Raw genomic sequence first — 25,463 nt, 5'->3', positions numbered from 1 at the left:
CCTTTTTTTTACAAATGTTTATCTTTTTGAGATGGAGTGTCGCTCTGTTGCCCAGGCTAGGGTGCAGTAGTGCAATCTCAGCTCACTGCAACCTCTGCCACCTGGTTCAAGCGATTCTCCTGCCTCAGCCTCCCAAGTAGCTGGGACCACAGGCGCGCACCACCATGCCCGGCTAATTTTTGTATTTTTAGTAGAGACAGGGTTTCACCATGTTGGTCAAGCTGATCTTGAACTCCTGATCTCAAGCAATCCATCCGCCTCAGCCTCCCAAAGTGCTGGGATTACAGGCGTGAGCCACCATGCCCGGCCAAGAGGACCTTCACACAAAGGATACAAACATTATTCTGACTACAGTTGTGATGAACATTTATTATGAAAACTTAGTACTATTAGCTAGTCTTGAGGAAAATTACAGTACCCAGAAACCAAAACTATTGAAAACTTTACTTTTTATATGCAAAATTATTAACAAATTATATTTAATAAAATATAAGTAGTTTTCAGTCATGAGTCATAACAAAGTCTGGCTTTACTTTAACAGCTAAAAGTCAAAGAAGCAGTATGATCCCATTTTGTAAAAATGTGGATATATACCTGTTTCATAACTGAGAAGTGAAGATGAAGGTTCATGGCATCCGTATGTAGAATTCTAGTTGATTTTCTCTATTGATATAGAATTAGTGGCCTATTACAAATTCTAAGACCATGTGTAGTAATAAGAATGATGTTTCTTCTATAATAAGACATTGACCAAGCATTTTGCAGATGTAAGGCACTATACTATAAGTTGAGAAAATAAATCATCCTCTTTGAGTGCTCAGGATAATATCCTTGTGAGCACTATATAATGCGAGACACATGCAGTGGAGATATTAAAAAGAAAAGGGTCAAATAGAATGGGCTTTTATAAGTAGGTAAAGATTTACTGGCTCTTTTTCCATATTAAGAGATACTTTTAGAAAGGAAGTATTAGTCACTAGAAAATAACTATCATCAAAAATTATTTATTAACCATGCTATCTGTGACAAAACACTACTTGAAATCACAAATATAAGAAATTTCACTTGATGTTGCATACTAATTACATATTCAGAGTTGTTCATTCAAAATCCAAAGGCAACAAGGTGTTAATGATATTAGCTGACTTTATTAAATACTATGCACCAGACCTTGGGATAAATGCTTTGCAAACTTTACTGCATTTAATTATCTCAACAAAGTTCAGGTAGGCATTCTAACTATCTTTATTTGCAGCTGAGAAAATAATTGCGTTTTACAGAGACTAAGAAATTTACTTAAGGTTCCATTGCTAATTAGTGGGAGAGGCAGGACTTAGATCTACAGCCACCGTTACCTGTGATCTTCTATAAAGAGGTATAAGACAGAATCTCCGCTTTCAAAAAATTTATCACCTATCTAACAAAGAAAAGTAAAAAGGTAAAATATGATGCCTTAAATTACTATAGCGATGACTCAGTATCAGTTTTTGTTATGTGAGGAAGATGATATCCCAATTATATATAATAGACCCCTTTCACTTTTTTTTTTTGATGGTTCAGATGGACCCTCTTTAGGTTTCATATCTAAGACTAACATGTATAAATAAAATCCTCCAGCTTTGGAATATCCCAATCCTGAAAGAATAGCAAATAAAAAAATAGCACTATTATCATTTATTATCTTCCCTGGTATTGTGCTATGTCCTTCATTTATACTAATTTAATTCATTCAACAACCCTATGTTATAATCATTATTCAGACATTACAGATGAAGAAACCAACGTGGAAGTTTTAAGAATTCCCTTAATCTATCTAATCCATTCCCACTCTCATGAAACAATAACTCATTAGAAAGAGATGCAGATAAACACCAAATTTGCAACCTTAAGATTATAACAATATGAAGTACTATCACCTATATTTATTTTGTTTTCACCTGAAGAATGTTATCTTGAAAAAGGAGGTGTATAGAATATCAATTGAAAGTAGTGACGCTCAAATGAAGTTTTTTTTTAAAAAAAAACTTCCACTGTTAGCAGGGTGCAGTGGCTCACACATGTAATCCCAGCACTTTGGGAGGCTGAGGCGAGCGGATAACGAGGTCAGGAGTTTGAGACTAGCCTGTCCAACATAGTGAAACCCCGTCTCTACTAAAAATACAAAAATTAGCCTGGCATGGTGGTGCACACCTGTAGTCCCAGCTACTCGGGAGGCTGAGGCAGAAGAATCGCTTGAACCCAAGAGGTAGAGGTTGCAGTGAGCCAAAACTGCACCGCCGCACTCCAGCCTGGGCGACAGAAAAGACTCCACCTCAAAAAAAGCAAAACAAAACAAAACAAAAACTTTCACTGTGTTGTAGATTGATTCTTTTATAAAGTACAATAAAAGTGTTGTGGCACTGTCAAACTGTTAAAATAGTTTCTAGAAGCTAAATATTGTCTGTATGTATGTTATCATAGATGAGTAACAAACAGTTCACACAGTCTGTGAAACACACTTTGAGAAGCAGTGAACTGATAGAAAGTTTCTTAACTGGAGACACATCCAATTAGATTTAGCTATTAAAAATTATTTCTGCTAATATGTTCATAACCATAAATAGAGCTAAACAGCCATACTTTGAGCTGATCAACATAATAATTGTGTAAGCATATTCTTATTTTCAAATATAAGGGTGACTTCAAAGTGGTACTCTCCTTATACTTCTCAGAAACCCAATCTTCAAAGCCTACATTATAGGCAAAAATCACAAAATTAGTTGATCCATCAAGAATGAATACCACCAAATTTATGATTTATTACTATTTGTAATATTTGTACTTCTATTTCTACTCTTCACACTCCTAAGTTAGGTAGGAAGTTTCGTGGCTTTTTCTCTCCCTGAATTTTATGACAATAACAAATAGTGAATTATGTGAGAATGCTAAGAGGCTTAAGTTTCACAAACACCTACATTTAATGGGTTTTAGGGACATCTTTAGCCACAATGTTACAGGCTAACACCTCTCATCAGGCATACTCTCAACAATTAATAGCTTTGAAAATACAGTTTTCTCCACTTGTTGTATTATAATGGAAATAAAAGCTAGGAAAATCCTCAGATATTAATTTAGGTTAAATCTTTTTTTTATTTTTACCTTCAAGAGAAGTATACTGTCTATTAAATTTAGAGTATTTTTTATAACCTTCTTGAGTATTTTGTTGCTATCTAGACTTCAGATGCAACATAAATTTAAGAGTGTTTATTACATTTCACAGTTTATTTCTTAATAATATTAAACAAAACAGTAATTAAACAATAATAGTTAATGGGTATTATAGTTCACATGATTTTTTATTTCGACGTCTGATTTTTCCTCGTTGCTACTATACCTAACATGTATTCAATATTTTAAAAAACAACACCAGGAAACATAGAGCCTACTCCTGACCAAACACAAAACATTGTAGGTACTCAAGGATAGACTGAATAAATGACAAATGCAATGACCTTTTTGGATCATGATGTAACATAAACCAGTTTCACCATCTCAGTTATCTGCTATAAAATGGGATACCACTCCTCAGCAAAACAGGAATATTTCCAGGGAGTATAGAAGAGATCCTTGAGATAATCTGGACCTTTGAAATAATTAAGATATTCACAGGGGCAGAAAACTGAGGCCGGCTTCCAGGTCACAAAGTTAATTAAAGGCACAACTGAAACTTAAGAAGCCAGGTCTGTCTATTGGCTCCTAGTTCAGTACTCTTTCTGGCACAAATGCACTGGACCACATGTGGTCTCTTCAGCTTAACAAGCATTTGTGACTTTATTCTTTACATCTAAACAAGTGACCTATCGGAATCTGAAAACACTAAAGATGGTGATCATTTTAAACAGGACCCTTTCAATGGAGGGCTGAAGGCAATGTTTTCTTAAAGAGAACTCTTATTTTTTGATAGCCCCACCTCATCTCCAAAAATATCTAAATCTAGAAGGGAGAAACACAATCATTTTTCTGTTGATGAGAAAGCATATTATTTTAATAGTTATATATAATTAAAACAGAAACTGTGGGTCTTGCAAATTTCAGTGTTACATAAGATATTTCATTCTTAGTTATATATTACCCCCAGTGAAACCTCATTTCATCAGCTTTAGACTATTACTAGAAAAAAAAAAAAATACCAAAACTTAAATTCCACTTACCTTCAGATGCCATTTTCTCAGTTCCTGTATGTTTCATTCGTTCCCAGGAATTTTTTTCCTTCTTTTCACAATCTTTATTGTGAAACAGTTCTTTCTCTTCTTTTCTCTTTTGTCTCATCTTGTTATAAGTAGATTTTGAAATAGAAACTTTAGCCTGCATGAAAAAGTTGAAAATCTGAAAATATTCAGGGAGTTTGATATTTAAAATATATTTGTCTCAGATAACTAATTTGTCTCTGAGGATACTAGTCTGTCACTACTTAAGTGTATCCTAGAAAACGGAATATATACATACATATATATACATATATAGTACACGTAAAATATAAATTACACAGAGAATAAAAAGTATATTACATACTTTATCCCCAGAATGAGAATGCCTTTATTAAGTGGGAGGGGTGAATAATCTATTATTTAAATGATTAAAGATCAAAATTTCTTTTTTTTTTTCCTTGAGACAGTTTCACTGTGTTGCCCAGGCTGGAGTACAGTGGCGCAATCATGACTCACTACAACCTTGACCGTCCGAGCTCCAGTGAGCCTCCTACCTTAGCCTCCCAAGTAGCTGGGCCCACAGACACGCATGGCTGTGGCTACATTTTTGTATTTTTTCTAGAGAAAATAGGCTCTCTACTTTGACTAATTTTGTATTTTTTCTGGCTAATTTTGTATTTTCCTAGAGACATGGTTTTGCCACATTGCCAAGGCTCAAAATTTCAACTGTACTAAGGTTTTTAAAATTTTAATCAAAATACTTTCACCACCCCACATCTGATATACACAAAACAATGACATACTGTAAGCTTAAATTTATTCTAATAATTAGCAAATAACCTTACATCTTTTTCATTCTCAACATCAAGATATGATGAAATATTTTGCTGGACTGATCTTCCATAAATCCCTGATGGTGGTTCAATACTTTGTTTAATTGAAAATGTATCCCCATTTTCCACAGAAGATATCACTGATTGGCTGCAGGTTGCTGGTGCTGAACTTAAACTTCCAAATACGCCTGAAATCAACCAACCACCAAATAGTCATTACCTAATTATGTGATGGTACTCTAGGTAACACAGTTTAAGGTAAGGTTCTTGCCTTCAAGAATCAAACAACACAATTAATAAGAAAAACATGCTAAATAATTATAAAATATAAAAACAAATACCCTAACAGGGCAATATAAGAGGTGCCAGAAGGCAGTTCATGAAAATAAGTGAGAGCTGCATATTACAAGTGGTAAGCACACATAAAGAAAAGGTTGCTGTGAGCTGTTTTGTTTTTGTTTTTGTTTGTTTGTTTGTTTCGAGATAGTCTCTCTCTGTCACCCAGGCTGGAATGCAATAGCACAATCTCGGCTCACTGCAACCTCCACCTCCCAAGCTGAAGCAATTCTCCCACCTCAGCCTCCCGAGTAGCTAGGACTACAGACGCACAGTACCAGGCCTGCCTAATTTTTTTTTTTTTTTTTTTTGGTAAAGATGGGGTTTTGCCATGTTGTCCAGGCTGGCCTTGAACACTTAAGTTCAAGTAATCTGCCCGCCTGGGCCTCCCAAAGTATGGGGATTACAGGAGTGAGCCACTGCGCCTGACAGTTGGGTGTTTAAGATGGTTTCAAGGAGCAAGAATTTGAGCTGGGATTTGAAGACAGGAAGGATCTGTATAAAGTAAAGGAGACAGGGAAATCTATGAGACGGTGATGTTTACATGCAGAGTTGAACGTTTATAAAGCATTTATGCGGAGCGAATAAATGAGCTTGGTTGGGCAAATAAAGGAATAACAGAAAATAAGTTTACAAGAGTAAGCTGTAGCCAATCTGAGGAGGGTTTTAAAATAACTTAATGGGCCGGGCGCGGTGGCTCAAGCCTGTAATCCCAACACTTTGGGAGGCCGAGACGGGCGGATCATGAGGTCAGGAGATCGAGACCATCCTGGCTAACACGGTGAAACCCCGTCTCTACTAAAAGTACAAAAGCTAGCCGGGCGAGGCGGAGGGCGCCTGTAGTCCCAGCTACTCGGGAGGCTGAGGCAGGAGAAAAGCGTAAACCCGGAAGCCGGAGCTTGCAGCTGAGATCCGGCCACTGCACTCTAGCCCGGCGACAGAGCGAGACTCCGTCTCAAAAAGAAAATAAATAAATGAAATAACTTAATGAGACTATCAAGCTAAGAAGTTAGGAAAAAGTTTTCAAGACTTTTATTCTATTTCATCATATTGAACAAAAATAAGATGCATACCCTCAATGTACACCACTACATTCTAGTTTTCAATTAAAAAGAAAATAGCTTTAAAGGATACTTTCAATAATTTTGTTCAAGGTCCCTTAGCCCCCTTAAAATATATAATGGGAGTTTAATTTTCACTTGCCTAGATTTTGTATGGGAGATAATTACATTGATTATTAAGCTGATAAATAAGGGCTATTTGAATTTAAACTATGCTAAAACTAAGTAAGCTATCCTAAAACTGTCTTAGAAGTACCTAAACTGCAGCAGTCACATAATACATCTCTCTGAAAATTAATGACATGAATTTACTAGTTTCCTTAGAAGATAGAAACATGAAGGTAAGTATTCACTTCTAATTCTTTTAATGAAGATAGCGTAATACATTTGCGAAAAGAAGTTCCGCTCAACACTTGAATCAAATTATTTTCTATTCCTTATTGATAGGCTTTGCTTCTATATGGTGAATACATATAATCAAGAAGTGAAATAACTTTGAAATACCTTTTCCAACAACTACTACTGAGTCTTCTGATAAAGTCTTTGTGGATGTGAAGTCAAAACTGGAAATTTGCTGTGGATTTGATGATGACCCTGTAATTCCTAAAAAAACCCAAAACAAATACTTAAAAATATTTGCTTATTATGTAGTATCTTAGGACATTGTAACATGGTCTTTTAAAACTGAAAATTTATTTCATACAAAGAATTTATCATTTATTCGTACATGTTCATTAAGTCATTATTTCATTATAAATGTTTGTAACTGCAATATTAGAATGGACTAGGCACTAGAGAGAAAATAAACCTTTCTTTTTTTTTTTTGAGATGGAGTCTTGCTCTGTCTTGCTCTGTCGCCCAGGCTGGAGTGCAGTGGTGTGATCCTGGCTCACCACTACCTCCGCCTCCTGGGTTCAAGTGATTCTCCTGCCTCAATCTACTGAGTAGCTGGGATTACAGGTGCGCACGACTACGCTCAGCTAATTTTTGTATTGTTAATAGAGACAGGGTTTCACCATGTTGGTCAGGCTGGTCTCGAACTCCTGACCTCATGATCCGCCCACCTCAGCCTCCCAAAGTGCTGGTATTACATGCGTGAACTACCATGCCCGGCCCCTTCCTTTCCTTAAGGAGTTTACAGATCAGGGTGAGGTGTGAGAGGCATACGAGTGAATTATCACAGCATGATTATTGGGCAACAAAAGGGTAATCAAAAAGGAAATCCACTGACATCAGAAAATAGATCAGGTCAATGTCATAGCAACCTGTACTTTTCTAGGTTAACTTTTATCTTAGTTTCTGATTCTTTATTTACACTCTTACTAGACTGTAAGTTCCATGGGAATAGGATCTATGTCTAGTTTTGATGATTTTTCTTTCCCGGAGTCTAGTATAGTGTTTGGCACATACCAGGTATTCCATAAATACATGTTAGATGAATGTATCAAGGTAAAAAAAGAAAAGAGAAATATATATTACTTTAGGTTTTACAAAAGAAAAGCAGTTAAACAGTGGTAAATTCAATGAAATAATTGATTTTTAAAAATTAAGCAGCAGATAGATTGTTTTGTTAACTGCTAATGGTAATAGGAACCTGGCTTTATGTGAAAATGGCAAAGATTAAAGAAAGAAATCCACGTAAATGACCATTTTCCATATATTTCTTCTTTAGTATGGAATAATCAAAATTAGTACACACTTATACAGCACACATCAACTAACAGAAACACGGTTAGCCCAAAAATGTGTTCTGTGACAAAGAGAAAAAAATCTCAGTAAATGGAATAATTTGCTCAACAGTTCACACAAACATAAAATCTATACATAAACTATCAAGAGACAAATGGTTAGACAAGTCTCATCAGAAAAAATTATAAAGGACATGTTATCTCCAAGGAGTTTTCACTTATAAAAGAAGCTGTCATTAATCATTTTAATATATTTTATTTTTTACACTAGTTTTCTTAAAGAAATGTTGAAAGAAATATTGTTCATTACGTCTCAATTCTAAAATATATAGAAAAATATGTCTAAAGGCTTCTTCACACACAAATATCATTACATATTTTTTCTTTGTTATAATACTTCCATCTAATTCAAATACAGAGAGAGTAAATAGTAAATCATGGATTCTAGTTTGCTAATACTTCAAGCACCCTCCACTGTCTCAAGTCATTAATTGAGACAGCAGACATGATATGGACCATTACAATTAGGAAAGGGCACCTAGGTCCTTCACATACAAATTAAGAAAATATTAAAAGTGCGAGAGCATCGGGTATGAAGAGAAAAATAGTTAAAGGTAATATAAAACGAAATGAAGCTGATGCAAGATTATTAAGGGTCTTAAAAGTTATGCTACGGGGCCAGACGTGGTGGCTCGTGCCTGTAATCCCAGTACTTTGCAGGGCTGAGGTGGGCAGATCACCTGAGGTCAGGAGTTCAAGACCAGTCTGGCCAATATGGTGAAACCCCTTCTCTACTAAAAATACAAAAATTCGCTGGGTGTGGTGGTGCATGCCTGTAACCCCAGCTACTCAGGAGGCTGAGGCAAGAGAATCACTTGAATCTGAAAGGCGGAGGTTGCAGTCAGCTGAGATTGCACCATTGCACTCCAGCCTGGGCGACAAGAGTGAGACTCCGTCTTTTAAAAAAAAAAAAAAAAAGGCCGGGCGAGGTGGCTCAAGCCTGGAATCCCAACACTTTGGGAGGCTGAGACGGGCGGATCACAAGGTCAGGAGATCGAGACCATCCTGGCTAATACGGTGAAACCCCGTCTCTACTAAAAAATACAAAAAACTAGCCGGGCGATGAGGCGGGCGCCTGTAGTCCCAGCTACTCGGGAGGCTGAGACAGGAGAATGGCGTGAACCCGGGAGGCGGAGCTTGCAGTGAGCTGAGATCTGGCCATTGCACTCCAGCCTGGGCGGCAGAGCAAGACTCCGTCTCAAGAAAAAAAACAGTTATGCCACGGAGTAAGAACTTTGTTCTGCAGAAAACAGAGAACCGCTTGTGTTAAGCTTGCCAACAGGGCAAGATTTTTCTTTGTACGTCACAGAAAAAAACGAATAGCTCTAGGGGTCCTTACACAGGTCCAAGAGACAAGCTTGCAACCTGTGGCACACCTGAGTAAGGAAATTGATGTAGTGTCAAAGGGTTGGCCTCATTGTTTACGGGTAGTGGCCGCATTAGCAGTCTTAGTATCTGAATCAGTTAAAATAATACAGAGAAGAGATCTTACTGTGTGGACATCTCATGATGTGAACGGCATTCTCATTGCTAAAGGAGACTTGTGGTTGTCAGACAACAATATCAGGTATCAATATCAATATCAGGCTCTATTACTTGAAGGGTCAGTGCTGCAACTGCACACTTGTGCAACTCTGAACCCAGCCACATTTCTTCCAGACAATGAAGAAAAGATAGAACACAACTGTCAACAAGTAATTGCTCAAACCTATGCCGCTTGAAGGGAGCTTCCAGAGGTTCCCTTGACTGATCCCGACCTCAACTTGTATACTGATGGAAGTTTCTTTGTAGAAAAAGGACTTCCAAAAGCGGGGTATGCAGTGGTCAGTGATAATGGAATACTTGAAAGTAATCCCCTCACTCCAGGAACTAGTGCTCAGCTGGCAGAACTAATAGCCCTCGCTCGGGCACTAGAATTAGGAGAAGGAAAAAGGGTAAACATATATACAGACTCTAAGTATGCTTACCTAGTCCTCCACACCCATGCAGCAATATGGAGAGAAAGGGAATTCCTAACTTCCGAGGGAACACCTATCAAACATCAGGAAGCCATTAGGAGATTATTATTGGTGGTACAGAAACCTAAAGAGGTGGCAGTCTTACACTGCCAGGGTCATCAGAAAGGAAAGGAAAGGGAAATAGAAGGGAACCGCCAAGCGGATATTGAAGCACAAAGAGCCGCCAGACAGGACCCTCCATTAGAAATGCTTACAGAAGGACCCCTGGTATGGGGTAATCCCCTTTGGGAAACCAAGCCCCAGTACTCAGAAGAAGAAATAGAATGGGGAACTTCAGGAGGACATAGTTTTCTCCCCTCAAGATGGCTAGCCACCGAAGAAGGAAAAGTACTTTTGCCTGCAGCTAACCAATGGAAATTACTTAAAACCCTTCACCAAACCTTTCACTTAGGCATTGATAGCACCCATCAGATGGCCAAATCATTATTTATTGGACCAGGCCTTTTCAAAACTATCAAGCAGATAGTCAGGGCCTGTGAAGTGTGCAAAAGAAATAATCCCCTGCTTTATCACCAAGCTCCTTCAGGAGAACAAAGAATAGGCCATTACGCAGGAGAAGACTGGCAACTAGATTTTACCCACATGCCCAAATCTCAGGGATTTCAGTATCTACTAGTCTGGGTAGATACTTTCACTGGTTGGGCAGAGGCCTTCCGCTGTAGGACAGAAAAGACCCAAGAGGTAATAACGGCACTAGTTCATGAAATAAATCCCAGATTCCAACCTCCCTGAGGCTTACAGAGTAACAATGGCCCCGCTTTCAAGGCTACAGTAACCCAGGGAGTATCCTAGGTGTTAGGTATACAATATCACTTGCACTGCGCCTGGAGGCCACAATCCTCAGGGAAGGTCGAGAAAATGAACGAAACACTCAAACGACATCTAAAAAAGCTAACCCAGGAAACCCACCTCACATGGCCTGCTCTGTTGCCTATAGCCTTACTAAGAAACCGAAACTGTCCCCAGAAAGCAGGACTTAGCCCATACGAAATGCTGTATGGACGGCCTTTCCTAACCCATGAACTTGTGCTTGACTGAGAGACGGTCAACTTAGCTGCAGACATCACCGCCTTAGCCAAATATCAACAAGTTCTTAAAACATTACAAGGAGCCTGTCCCTGAGAAGAGGGAAAAGAATTATTCCACCCTGGTGGCACGGTATTAGTCAAGTCCCTTCCCTCTAATTCCCCATCCCTAGACACATCCTGGGAAGGACCATACCCAGTCATTTCATCTACCCCAATCGTGGTTAAAGTGGCTAAATTGGAGTCTTGGATATATCACACTCGAGTCAAACCCTGGATACTGCCAAAAGAACCCAAAATCCAGCAGACAACGCTTGTTATTCCTGTGAACCTCTAGAGAATCTGCGCCTGGTCTTCAAGCAACAACCGTGAGGGAAGTAACGAAAATCGTAAATCCCCATGGCCCTCACTTATCATATTTTCTCTTTATCTTACCCCTTTCACTCTCACTGCACCCTCTCCATGCCACTGTATGACCAGTAGCTCCCCTTACCAAGAGTTTCTATGGAGAATGAAGCTTTCAGGAAATACTGATGCCCCATCGTATAGGAGTTTACCTAAGAGAAACCCCACCTTTACCGCCCATATGCCCTGCAACTGCTGTAACTCTGCCACTCTTTGCATGCATGCAAATACTCATTATTGGACAGGGAAAACAATTAATCCTAGTTGTCCTAGAGGACTCAGAGCCACTGTCTGTTGGACTTACTTCACCCATACCGGTATGTCTGATGGAGGTGGAGTTCAAGATCAGGCAAGAGAAAAACATGTAAAGGAAGTAATCTCCCAACTGACCCGGGTACATAGCACCCGTACCCCTTACAAAGGACTAGATCTCTCAAAACTACATGAAACCCTCAATACCCATACTCGCCTGGTAAGCCTATTTAATACCATCCTCACTGGGCTCCATAAGGCCTCGGCCCAAAACCCTACTAACTGTTGAATGTGCCTCCCCCTGCACTTCAGGTCATACATTTCAATCCCTGTACCTGAACAATGGAATAACTTCAGCACAGAAATAAACACCACTTCCGTTTTAGTAGGACCTCTTGTTTCCAATCTGGAAATAACCCATACCTCAAACCTCTCCTGTGTAAAATTTAGCAATACTGTAGACACAACCAACTCCCAATGCATCAGGTGGGTAACTCCTCCCACATGAATAGTCTGTCTACCCTCAGAAGTATTTTTTGTCTGTGGTACCTCAGCCTTTCGTTTGAATGACTCTTCAGAATCTATGTGCTTCCTCTCATTCTTAGTGCACCTATGGCCATCTCCACTGAACAAGATTTATACAATTATGTTGTACCTAAGCTCCGCAACAAGAGTACCCATTCTTCCTTTTGTTATTGGAACAGGAGTGCTAGGCGGACTAGGTACTGGCATTGGCAGTATCACAACCTCTACTCAGTTCTATTACAAACTATCTCAAGAACTAAATAGTGACAAGGAACAGGTTGCCGACTCCCTGGTCACCTTGCAAGATCAGCTTAACTCCCTAGCAGCAGTAGTCCTTCAAAATCGAAGAGCTTTTAGACTTGCTAACCGCCAAAAGAGGGGGAACCTGTTTATTTTTAGGTGAAGAATGCTGTTATTATGTTAATCAATCCAGAATCATCACTGAGAAAGTTAAAGAAATTCAAGATCAAATACAACATAGAGTAGAGGAGCTTCAAAACACCGGACCCTGGGGCCTCCTCAGCCAATGGATGCCCTGGATTCTCCCCTTCTTAAGACCTCTAGCAGCTATAATATTGTTACTCCTCTTTGGACCCTGTATCTTTAACCTCCTCGTTAAGTTTGTCTCTTCCAGAATCGAAGCTGTAAAGCTACAAATGGTTCTTCAAATGGAGCCCCAGATGCAGTCCATGACTAAGATATACCGTGAACCCCTGGACCAGCCTGCTAGCCCATGCTCCCATGTTGGTGACATCGAAGGCACCCCTCCCAAGGAAATCTCAACTGCAAAACCCCTACTACACCCCAATTCAACAGGAAGCAGTTAGAGTGGTCGTCAGCCAACCTCCCCAACAGCACTTGGGTTTTCCTGTTGAGAGGGGGTACTGAGAGAAAGGACTAGCTGGATTTCCTAGGCAGACTAAGAATCCCTAAGCCTAGCTCAGAAGGTGACCGCATCCATCTTAATCACAAGGCTTGCAACTTAGCTCACACCCAACCAATCAGGTAGTAAAGAGAGCTCACTAAAATGCTAATGAGGCAAAAACAGGAGGTAAAGAAATAGCCAATCATCTATCACCTGAGAGCACAGCAGGAGGGGCATTGATCAGGACATAAACCCAGGCATTCGAGCTGGTAACGGCTACCCTCCTTGGGTCCCCTCCCTTTGTATAGGAGTTCTGTTTTCACTCTATTAAATCTTGCAACTGCAAAAAATAAAAATAAGAAAAAAGAAAGAAAGAAAACAGAAGCACTCAAGGTTTTTGTTTTTTCCAGGGGTTAGTTTTATGTGTTAATCAAGGTTTTGAGTAAGGAAGAGATAATGACTGTATTTTAGAAAGACAATTCTGGAAGATCATGCAGCCTGGATTTAAGATGAATGAAAATAAGAGGGAAGCCTTACCAGAAAGATTTGTAATTACCCAGGGAAGTGGTAAAGAGGCCCAAATTACAACCGTGGCAGCAGATACATTAAGTTAGACTGAGAGTAAATGATAGGGTAAGCCACCTCCTAAACTTGGAAGGTAAAGAGAAATAGACAAAAATGACTGTAATGCTTTAAGCCTCCCTAACTGGGAAAATGGTAATGCTACTAATAAAAATGGACAACAAAGGAAGAGAAATGAGTCTGGGAAGAAAGTTAAATTTGGTTTTCAACGTGTTTGTTCTTGTTGCCAAGACAGATTTAGTAAATGGTTCAGAGTTGGATGTGTGAGTGTGATGTAATTTTATGGAGTAGAATTAACTGCTGGCTAAAAGATATAAATATGTTTATGATTCTGTCGTCTAAAAAAGGAAGCCACTAGCAGTGAATGAACATATTCAACAGTTATTTCAAAGCAATTAAAAAAAAAAAGAAATGAAAAATTATATGAAGGTACGAGTTACTTATAAGAAGAAAAGCATTTTTTTTTGTTTTGATTTTCTTTACATGGGAAATAAAACATGTAAATAAATATGGAAAAATCTTATTCTCTTTTGTAAAACAATGAACAACTTATTGCTACCAAATAGAATAGTACTAAATTATATCACAGACTAAATTTTAAGAAATTTACCAAAAAAGTTTTTAATCAAGTTCCATCTTACTCAATTTGAGTTACATCCACAAAAAATATTCCTGTCCTAAAATGCCTGACTGCCTGCTCATACATAATTTAAGATAATCAGAAATGGCAGGCTAGGTGTGGTGCCTCACACCTGTAGTCCCAGCACTTTGGGATGCCAAGGCAGGTAGATTACTTGAGGCCAGGAGTTCGAGACCAGTCTGGCCAACATGGTGAAACCCTGTCTCTACTAAAACAAGAAATTAGCCAGGCATGGTGGCATGCACCTGTAATCCCAGTTACTAGGGTGGCTGAGGCATGAGAATCACTTGAACCCATGAGGTGGAGGCTGCAGTGAGCTAAGACTGCGCCACTGCACTCTAGCCTGACCAACAGACAAGACTGTCTCAAAAAAGAAAAAAAGATCAGAAATAACATAGTACAGAAGTTGACCTTATAGTGACCACAGCTGCTAAGCACATAAAAATAACAGCTTCTTATTTACTTATATATTTTAGATTACAGGTGCACCTTCTAATTATTAGGTTGGTAAAAAAGGAGTACGCAATTAAAAATGGCAGAAGCCACCATTACTTTTGCACCAAGCTAATATTTATTTAAATATTTATACCCTTCAAAACCACTTTTTTTTTATTGTAAGGGACATTTTTAAAATGCAGCTGTAATAGTATCTCTTAAGCAATGGACAGAGTAGTCACAGAGATACTACTTGCTACTAAGTTTAAAAAAAACATTCTTAACAACGGTGTTTTTTTTCCTTTTTTTTTTTTTTTTTTTCAGATGGAATTTCACTCTTGTCACCTAGCCTGGAGTGCAGTGGCATGATATCGGCTCACTGCAACTTCCACCTCCCGGGTTCAAGCAATTCTCCTGCCTCAGCTTCCCAAGTAGCTGGGATTACAGGTGCCCGCCATCATGCCCAGCTAAGTTTTCATACTTTTAGTAGAAATGGGGATTCGCCATGTTGGGCAGGCTGGTCTCAAACTCCTGACCTCAGGTGATCCACCCACCTCGGCCTCCCAAAGTGCTGGGATCACAGGCGTGAGCCACCGCACCTGGCCAACAATGGTTAATGATAACAGCAAAGCTTTCCCAGGCTCTACCACAGGAAAATTATATTCTTGTTGCCCCAACTTTACTCCAGGGTTACAACATAACTGGGCATCTGGGAGTCATTAATCCACATGAATGCATTCCATTTTAGTGGCAAAATGTCTTCTAAAAATGTCTGTGTGTGTGTGTGTGTGTGTGTGTGTGTGTGTGTTTTGTGTGCATATATCTGGTGCATTTCCTGGGGGCAGAAGTCAGCAGAAATTCCCTAGTGTTAACCTCATGAGCAACTGCTTCCTTGCAGTGGCTTCTCAAGGAAGCCCAAAAATCATATACGAAGACTTGAGTCTCCTATTTGGCAAAATTATTTGAGCAACAACAGTTCAGCAGCAGAGTAAGACGAAAAACCTCAAAACTGAGAATTCTCATTAATTTTTCTTTATTGGTATGCTTAGGGAGGATTCTAATTTAGATATTCAATCTTAAAAATTAACTCGTCATGAAATTTACTAACCTTTTATATGCTTATAATGTCTTGGGTATTGTTTATTTTGTATTTCTAATGCACTAGATGAAATATCAAGTGACCTATTGTCTTCAGAATCACCACCCAAACCTATAGTTCATGTGTTGACCAATTATGCTTACACTGGATGTTGTAAACCCTTTAAAATATTTGAATGATTCTAGTAATATTACACATAGGTACATATCTCCCCCCTAAACCTCTCTCAACTTCTAACCTTTTAAAAACATAAGTAACATAATATTAGGAACTATAACATTATAGTACTTTTTGAAGTTTTATCCTATTTTAAATTATATAATACTTTTCCCTGTCCTTGTTCTTAGCAGCTAAGAACATTTACTATACACTATACTACAACATTTCATAAAATAGGCTTTAAAATTATAATTAGGCCAGGTATGGTGAATCACATCTGTAATCCCAGCACTTCAGGAGGCCGAGGCAGAAGAATTCTTTGAGCCCAGGAGTTCAAGGCCAGACTGGACAACAAAGCAAGCCCCCGCCTCCATCAAAAATTAAAATTAAAAAATTCACTGGGTGTGGGCTGGGTGCAGTGGCTCACGCCTGTAATCCCAGCATGGTGTTTCATCATGTTGGTCAGGTTGGTCTTGAACTCCTGACCTTGTGATCCATCTGCCTTGGCCTCCCAAAGTGCCAGGATTATAGGTGCAAGCCACAGCACCCGGCTCCTTTTTTCTTTTAAGACAGGGTCTCCCCGGGCTGGAGTGCAGTGGCAAAATCCCAGATCATTGTAACCTCTGCCTCCCAGGCTCAAGCAATCCTCCTACCTCTGCCTCCCTAGTAGCTGGGATCAAAGGTGCATGCCACCACGTCCAACTTTTTTTTGTAGTTTTTGTAGACATACGGTCTTGCCATGTTGCTCAGACTGGTCTCGAATTCCTGAGCTCAAGTGATCGGCCCATCTCAGCCTACTAAAGTCCTAGAATTACAGGTGTGAGCCACTGTGCCTGGCCTGACAAGTATTTTTTTTTTTTAATCAACACCTTTAACTTTACACTAAAAACAAATTTTTTTTAATCCAGAATTTAAAAACTGTGACCTAAGAGATACCTATTTCCCCATTTCTCTCTTTTCCCCTATTCCCATGAAAAATGAAAAATCTGAAAACTGAGAAGACTCAGTAATTTTTCTTTATTGGTATGCTTAGGGAAGATTCTGATTTAGAGATATTCAATCTTAAAAGGTAAGTCACCATGAAATGTAACCTTCTATACTGGCTTCACTGATGAGACAGTCAACTACATAGGGATAAAGAGCTCAGTATCTGGAATCATGTTTCCTGGCTTTAAATTATAGCACTGTGACTCAAACTGCTGAGAAAACCTGGACAAGTCACTTAACNCTCAGCCAAAGTCTTTTTATATAGGAATCCTTTTTTTTTTTTTTTTTTGAGACAGGCTTTTGCTCTGTCATCCAGGCTGGAGTACAGTGGCGCTGTCTTGGCTCTCTGCAGCCTCAACCTCCTGGGCTCAAGCAATTCTCCTGCCTCAGCCTCCTGAATAGCTGGTACTATAGGCGCACACCATCATTCCCAGCTATTTTTTAATTTTCTTGATAGAGATGGGGTTTTGCTATGTTGCCCAGGCTGGTCCCAAACTCTCGGGCTCAAGTGATTGACCTGCCTCAGCCTCCCAAAGTGGTGGGATTAGAGGTGTGAGCCACTGTGCCCAGTGAAATATACTTTTAAAAAATAATGTATTTGAATAAAAACAGGAAGGTGGGAAGAGGAGGTAGCTAGGGAAACTGGGCTAGAAAGGACTGTAGAATAAAGGGCACTAAGTAAGTTCATAGAGAAAAGTTTCAAGAATATCCGATATTAAATCACAGAGAATTTTGTTTGTGGAAGTAACACACATATCTTTATAAATTCTTAGTCCTGACAGTTAATTCATAAAATAAGACCCATAAACATACTGGCTTTGGGTGGAAATGTTTTCTATTAGTAGGCAAAACTAATTTAATACACTAGAAGAAGTTTATTATAACATCATTCAGAAAATTTAGCACAATGTGCTTTAATAGGTAGTGGCAGACTATAGGTGGAATTTTAAAATAATTGTTATTTTGTGTTTATCGTCCAATAGTCTTTATTCTGAGCATTACCATTTTATGTTTTACCAATTAAACCACAATAAATTTGTGGGAATCACTTATTTACTGAAAGTAAAGCAAACCCAAATATATAAAATCCAAAACATTAGCAACTTATTTTGAGAAAAGGTTAAATTTAATATAGTGAATTCAGTAACAGTAGTATTTCTAAAACTTGATCCTAGAAATACCTAATTTACTTGTTAAAAATACAGATTTCTAACCAGAAAGATGAATTCATGAGGCATAAGATGATGCCCCAGAATCAACAGATGTTACATGCACTCAAGGGTGATTCCCAAAATTAGGCAACTTTCTTGGGAGGCTGAGCCCGGCGGATCACGACCATTCTGGCTAACACGGTGAAACCCTGTCTCTACGAAAAATACAAAAAATTAGCCAGGCGTGGTGGCAGGCACCTGTAGTCCCAGCTACTTGGCAGGCTGAGGAAGGAGAATGGCGTGAATCCGGGAGGCAGAGCTTGCAGTGAGCCGAGATTACGTCACTGTACTCTAGCCTCTGTGACACAGCGAGACTCCAACTCAAAAAAAAACAGATTAGGCAACTTTAGAAAACACTAAATATTGCATATATAAGTATGTACTATACTATTACGAGATCAATCACACTGCTAAAACTTAAATGACTCCCAAGGTCACACGACTAGGGTCACAAGGGAACTCAAATCCAGGTTTTAAAAATCTATTATTTTCCATTTCCAAAGATATTCTTCCAAAAGTAGGTTCCATTTTTACAAAGTAGATACAACCTAGAAATCAGATATCTCCTCGATTTTATAGAAATACTTGCAAAATTATAGATTAGGAAGATCAGCCTGAAAAAGGATTAAGAATAAGTTTACGTATTTCTTTGGGTCACTCTCTCCCCTTAGAGGACAAATACATATTGAGTGCCTACTATGCACTAGCTGCTTTATATATGTCACGAACTTAGATTTTCGCTACCCTTCTCAAGGTTTATGTTGTTAGATGAGGGAATGAAGTTCCAAAGCAGTTAAGTAACTTGTGTAAGGTATGAATACTATTATTAAACATCAAACTGGGGTGTCAGCTCATCTTTTGGACTCCAAAGCACGTATATACTGTCTTTGCATGCCTAGAAGTGCAGCTATCTCTTTGTTAACACTAGTTTTATGCAAGCCAGTATACGAAACACACCTGGTTAAGTCACACATTCCCAATTATAATAAGCCTTGGTAGGTAATCAGCAGGAAATAATCTTCGGGGATCAAGAATCTGAGAGTTGAAGAAAAGTAAAGCAATGGTAGTATCATTAAAAAAGGTGTCAGTGCAAGATGTAATGGTATAACAAAAGAGGTAATAATCTTGTTTGTGAATTAGGGAAGGTTTCCCAGAGAAAGCAACTGAGCTGTTTTCACAGCTAAATAGGGTATGGTATGGATTCTAGATTTTATCCAGAGAAAACAGTATGTGCAATTGCAAAGAGATAGGAAATTGTACTGATGGTGGTCCAATTCAGCTGGATACAAACAGGGAAAATACAAGATACAAAGAGAGCAGTGAAAAATGAGGCTGGAGAGGTAGGCAGGGACCAGATCATGAAAGGATGTCCAGAATGAATTTAGGCTGGCCAATATAGTCAGATTTGCACTGTGGGGAACAGTGTCAAAGTGAGTGAAATCAAAGCTGGGAGAAAACTTAGGAGGCTAAGTAGGTAATAAATAAGGAAAAGTGTGAACTAAAGCCATGGTAGTGGGGATTAAAAAGAGCGGTTGAGATTAAGACACATTTAAGAGCAAGAAATTTAAAATCTTAGCAAATAATCAAATACATATACAGTTTTTTAGGAAGGCAATTATAATGTAAAGCAGCCTTAAAGTTGTTAGGACTTTTACATTAGATCATGTGAAACTTAACATCATATCCCAATTTGTTACAATTTATTCACAATTCAATGTAGTTTCACTAATCCTAAGAATCACATGCAGTTGTCACCCTAAATAGATCATAGTGCAAATCTTTTTCTAATTGACTAATTACTAAATCTATTTTCTGAGAAGTGACGTTATAAAACCAGAGACTTACAGGCTTAGTTCACAAAAATTCTTAACACAAGATACACATGAATTTAACTACTATTAATAGTTAAATATTGTTTTTAAAGAAAATTGTCTTTCAGGATGTCCAGTGGTTCCCAAACTATGCTGCACATTAGAATCATCTGAGGAGTTTTCAAAACTCTGACAGCCAACACCAACTAAGTAACACTCTACACCAACTACATAAAAAATCTGGGTGTAGAAGCCAGCCATAGGTATGCCAATGAGCTTTAAAAGAGATCAATGATTCAGGTACATAAATATTTTTTTCTTCCAAAACAATATCATATTCTTGTCAAAAGGACCTTTTAAGGAGTAAAAAAAATGATTAGTCTTAACTGGTATCCACAACAACATGAAATCTGAAATGCACTTGCTATCATGTTTTACATCATTTGAAAATCATACTTTTTATAAATTTATGTTTATAAACAGACATAGAATACCTGCACGGGGGCTTTGTTCAGCAATATGAGAAATTTTTTTCTTCGCAGAAGAAAGTCTTGTTGGAAAAGGTTTTGACCCAAATGTTGGAAATATGTCTGACCTACAATGAAACAAAGTAATTTCAATAAACATTAAGATTTAGTGCTGTTCAATACTCACATCACATATTCTCTATTCTCCTTATTAACTCACAGAACTTTTAGATAATAAGGGAGCAATAAGTATGATACTTGAAAAAATATGGCTAACTATATATATATATATATACACATATACATACATATATATATATAGTTATTCTTAATTCATCTTTTGGACTGCCAACCTTTTTAACATATGGTCAATTCTTAATTACTCATGAGAGGATTGCCACAGAAAATGACTCTCTGACTTATACTGTATAATCCCCAAGGAAAAAAAAAAAAACTGACCCAAGAATCCATTCTAAAACCAAATCAAGGCCAAGTGTGGTGGCTCATGCCTGTAATCCTAGCATTTTGGGAGGCCAAGGCAGGAAGATCACTTGAGCCCAGGAAGTTTGAGGCCAGCCTGGGCACCATGGCAAAACTCCATCTCTACAAAAAAACTAAAAAATTAACCAGGCATGGTGGTGCACACCTGTAGTCCCAGCTATTACAGAGGCCAAGGATCACCTGAGCCCAGGAGGCAGGGGTTGCAGTGAGCTGAGACTGAGCTACCACACTCCAGCCTAGGTGACACAGTGAGACCCTGTCTTAAAAATAAATAAATAAATAAAAATAACAAATCAAATCATTCTTAATTATCTAATAACTACTATCTATCCTCATATAGGATAACACAAAAATAGAGACTTGGCTATATTATAAATAAGAGATCAGCAACAAGTGAGTTTGGCAAATGCCACTTTCTTCTTAAACTATTCTTTGCTGTACTTTCCTGACATTATAAAGACCTATAGGCCTTGTTTCATTAAGAAAGACAACTGAAGACTGTTAAATCTGAGTTTAAGGGAACTGTTTTAAATCAGTAAGTGTTACAATGTCAATAAATTAGTAATGAATATTAAAAAGAAGAGATTTTACAAAGAAGTACAATTCTTAGTAAATGGATAGAAATATATTTGTGAGTGGACCTAGTGAAAAATTGTTGTCAAATATTTTGAAAGAGCAATTTCTCCAGAATAGATTACTATAAATCTACATTTATATTAAGTGTAGTTGACTTGGATGAAAGAAGAAATTTCAGTCTCGAGGAGAGTGGTTTTCAACAATTTTTCCTCCCCAACCCACCTAAGGACAAAATCTTTAAATCAGGTAGTAGTGGCTTTCTTTGGCCATGAATCTTAAGGCAGGATGCAAGCTGGATAAGTATAATTGTTCTAAAGCCACTAATCTTAAATGTGGAAATCTTAAATTTGTTAAAGGCAATTCAGTCCATAAATGAAGGTGTGCTGAACTACCTTCTCACAGAATGCAGTATCTGAAGAAGATAACTCAGTGAGAAAATATAGGACATAATGTATTCAAATCATATAAAATGAACTTTTCTTCTTAAATAGGTTTCAAATTATTTACACAACCTTGCAACTGTAGGATTATATAACATAAATTTTCATCTTCATGGAAGATCATAAAAGGACTTTAGCTCTAAAAGCTAAAAATATATTTTGTTTTATAACTTAATATAAACACCAGACCATGCTGTTATTCCAAACTCATTCTGTCAATATACGTATTATTCTACCTAGGTAATTACAACAAAGGAACTGTTGGAAGATAAAATTTCCAAGTACAAAACAAGCTGCTATTTAAGTTAAAAATGTATAGGAAAAAATAATAGGCTGAGACAAACTTTCTAAGAATGGAACACAAGAATTCAGTTTAATTCTATGAACTGCTGGAATAAAATATTATGATCTATTTAGAACACTACCTCTCCTTTGATTATGCAATCTCTATTTACCTATATTTCTTAGAAATTCCAATTCACTAAAGTGAAATTAATTTTAATTTTAAATATTTACTTCTGGTTCAGGATGAAAACAAAGGAAAAAAATTTAAGACTGACAACACCAAATGTTAGCAAGAATGTAAAACAAGTATAACTCTCACATGTAGCGGATAGGAGTGTAAAGTTACACAATCATTTTGGAAAACTGTTTAGCAGTTACTTAAAAAGTTAAATATGCATCTACTCTGTGTCCTATCAATTCTATTACCAGGTTTTTGTCCAAAATAAAAGAGGAAGGGATTCCCAAAATCCTACAGTAGAGTCACAGAGATGCCCAGAAAGCAGTTTGAGATCACTTATCAGTTAAATGAGGTTAAGGTTTAAGACTTAGAGGTAATAGAAGTAATCTGAAAAAGTTAGTCCAACTGCTATGCTGAAAAATAATTTTCTGTTGACATGGGGTGGCCAGAACTTTAAGTCCAGCACTATTGCTGTAGGGAGACTCCTAACAAGGCTATGAGAGCTATGGCATGAAATGAAATCCTGAGCTTCTATAAGATAATGGAAATAAGATATAAGAAAATAATAGCTGAGTGAAACTTATTCATAAATTAGAGGAAACTGGTACTGAGCTTAAAATGAAAGCAGTAATATTAGCTATAGATCAACTGGCAAAAGAGTCAATAATCCAGAAAAGAGCTACAGGACAAAAAACGTTAGGATAAATCTTAGACAGAAAGAACAACTAGGGCTTTAGGAACAGGGTTTATACTAATTTAGGTGCTCTGGTTTACAGTTGGGGTTGTGTTCTCTTTCCACTCACATCAGAAACCAAAGCCAAGCAAGGTAATATCTGTAAACGTTTCCAATGTCTTTTAAACATATTTTAACATTTAAAAACTAAAACATAAATGGTTGTAAGTTTTTACAAATATGATATTAGGGCTCTAAATCACTAATTACAGAGGAGCATTCATTTATCATGTCAAAAAATAAAATACATTATTCTCTTCCCCTGGGGAGTTGTAGACAGAGAAGAAGTCAATGATTCTTGGCTGTAGACTCCACTTTCACTGTAAGAACTGATGTTTGGTGAGGAAGACCGAGACGGGGAGTCCATCGTCAAGTCGAGCTTCATTGCAGAATCAGGGCTTTCAAGATCTGAAGTACTGCCACTTAGTTTTGCTCTTTTCTTAGCTGCACTATTACGAAGGGACCTAAGAGAGCTATGCATCTAAGAAAAAATGAAAACAGTAAACTTTATAACATAAATTCCTTATATTGGTACAAGTTATCCTTAAATTTTAAACTCCATTAGCTATACCTAGCTAACCACTTCCCAATCCCGTACTAAAAAAACATGAATGTTAATATATATGTATATAGTATAAATACACAGATTTTATCACTTGGGTATTTATAAAAAACCTACTAGGTTGGAAGCTCCTTGAGAGGAAGAATCTCAGCTATTGTTCATCATGGTATCTTCAGCACTGGGCACAATGACTAAATATATTGCATTAATTCAATTATTTAATAAATGAATCATTGAATCAGATGGTAGATATCAGAGTTTATGTCACAGAGGTACATCTGGTGTGCTGATGTGGCTTAGAAGCTAGCTCTGGGAGGTGATTAATGAAAATCAATTTTCAAAAATTTGACATTTACATCAAACTTGCAAGTATTAAAATCACAGATCATTGTACATAACTTCTGAAGCCAAATATTTTTAGAAATGCAGCTGGGCGTGGGGGTGGGCACTTGCAGTCTCAGCTATTTGTGAGGCTGAGGCACGAGAATCGCTTGAACCCGGGAGTCAGAGGTTGCAATGAGCCAAGATCGCACCACTGCACTCCAGCCTGGGCAACAGAGCGAGACTCTGTCTTTAAAAAAAAAAAAAAAAAAAGAAAGAAATCCAGAGTAGAAATTGTTATGGCAAAATATAGTAAGGCTAGCAACAAAACTTTGAACAAATTAAGGAACACAGAAACATACATAAACTGCTTTGCTTACATTTGATTCATAAGATTAATTATTTAATGAAAGTATCTGTTTTCAATTAATGCAAACATCCATAAATATCTTAAGTCTTCATAGTTGGAAGGCAAATTCAACAAAAAGCCCCTTTAATGGATTTAGGGCAGTGTAGTACAGTGAAAAACATAATGAACATAAAGGTAGGTGAACAAGGCTTGAATCCTAGTCCTGCCACTTACTTTCTGACCCTGAGCAAGACAGATAACATCACTGAGCCCCTTCTGTAAAAACAAACACACACACAAACAAAAAACAAAATAGATGTTGACTTGCTTATTAACTCAGGGAGTTACTATAAAGATTAAATGAATTAATGAAAATGAAAGTGTTTGATACATTATTAAGCACATTAAGCACTTACGCCTTTGTTAAAAGTCAACTCACACCAAAGAATATAAACAGTGACCCATTCAAAATAATAAATAAGAAGTATCATATTAGCAACTATCAGGGAGGATAAGTAATTTTCAACAATTATACTAGTTGATTCAGTAGTAGGGCCACTTCTCTATTAAAAGTGTGAAAAGCTGAATATCTAAAAGCAATGGTATCCTCCTGTATTTACTAATAATTACATAAAAGAAACTCATCTTTCAATTACCAACTAAAAAAAGAACTATTTTTTAAGTTATTATAAAAACAAAGCAAAATTATGTGTGATCAGGTGAAATTTATAAGTTATATAGGAAAATGTCTTTTCTATATGTGTCTTCCCTTCAAATGAATTCCCTTCCTAGCACTGCTAAAATACAAATGTGCTGGGGAAAAAAAAAAAAAGGAAAGATTTCACAAGCAGTTAGAAGTTGGAGTGATTAAA

At 37.5% G+C, this 25,463-nt stretch overlaps 2 protein-coding genes across 4 annotated transcripts in view; one reads left to right on the top strand and one right to left on the bottom strand.

Annotated features, from left to right (window-relative positions):
- Nucleotides 1-25,463, top strand: part of KLHL28 (kelch like family member 28) — a 122,902-nt gene that overhangs the window by 10,454 nt on the left and 86,985 nt on the right. Inside the window, exon 2 of one of the 3 annotated variants that reach the window (XM_017884186.1) lies at nt 542-637. The exons of the other annotated variants lie outside the window; for them this stretch is intronic. The gene's annotated coding sequence lies outside the window, so the exon portion shown is untranslated. The remainder of the gene's footprint in view (nt 1-541; nt 638-25,463) is intronic. 3 annotated transcript variants of the gene reach the window in all.
- The window catches only part of TOGARAM1 (TOG array regulator of axonemal microtubules 1), a 118,783-nt gene that overhangs the window by 46,189 nt on the left and 47,131 nt on the right, over nt 1-25,463 (bottom strand). The window contains 5 exon segments of the mRNA XM_017884180.1: nt 4,191-4,344; nt 5,033-5,208; nt 6,922-7,020; nt 20,674-20,774; nt 23,608-23,840. Of these exon segments, the coding sequence (XP_017739669.1) occupies nt 4,191-4,344; nt 5,033-5,208; nt 6,922-7,020; nt 20,674-20,774; nt 23,608-23,840 (763 nt within the window).

Source organism: Rhinopithecus bieti, unplaced genomic scaffold (genome assembly GCF_001698545.2).
Source record: "Rhinopithecus bieti isolate Rb0 unplaced genomic scaffold, ASM169854v2 scaffold_14876, whole genome shotgun sequence".
NCBI classification, from domain to species: domain Eukaryota; kingdom Metazoa; phylum Chordata; class Mammalia; order Primates; family Cercopithecidae; genus Rhinopithecus; species Rhinopithecus bieti.
The sequence above is the reverse complement of the archived record's forward strand: the minus strand, read 5'-3'. Positions and strand labels throughout refer to the sequence as shown.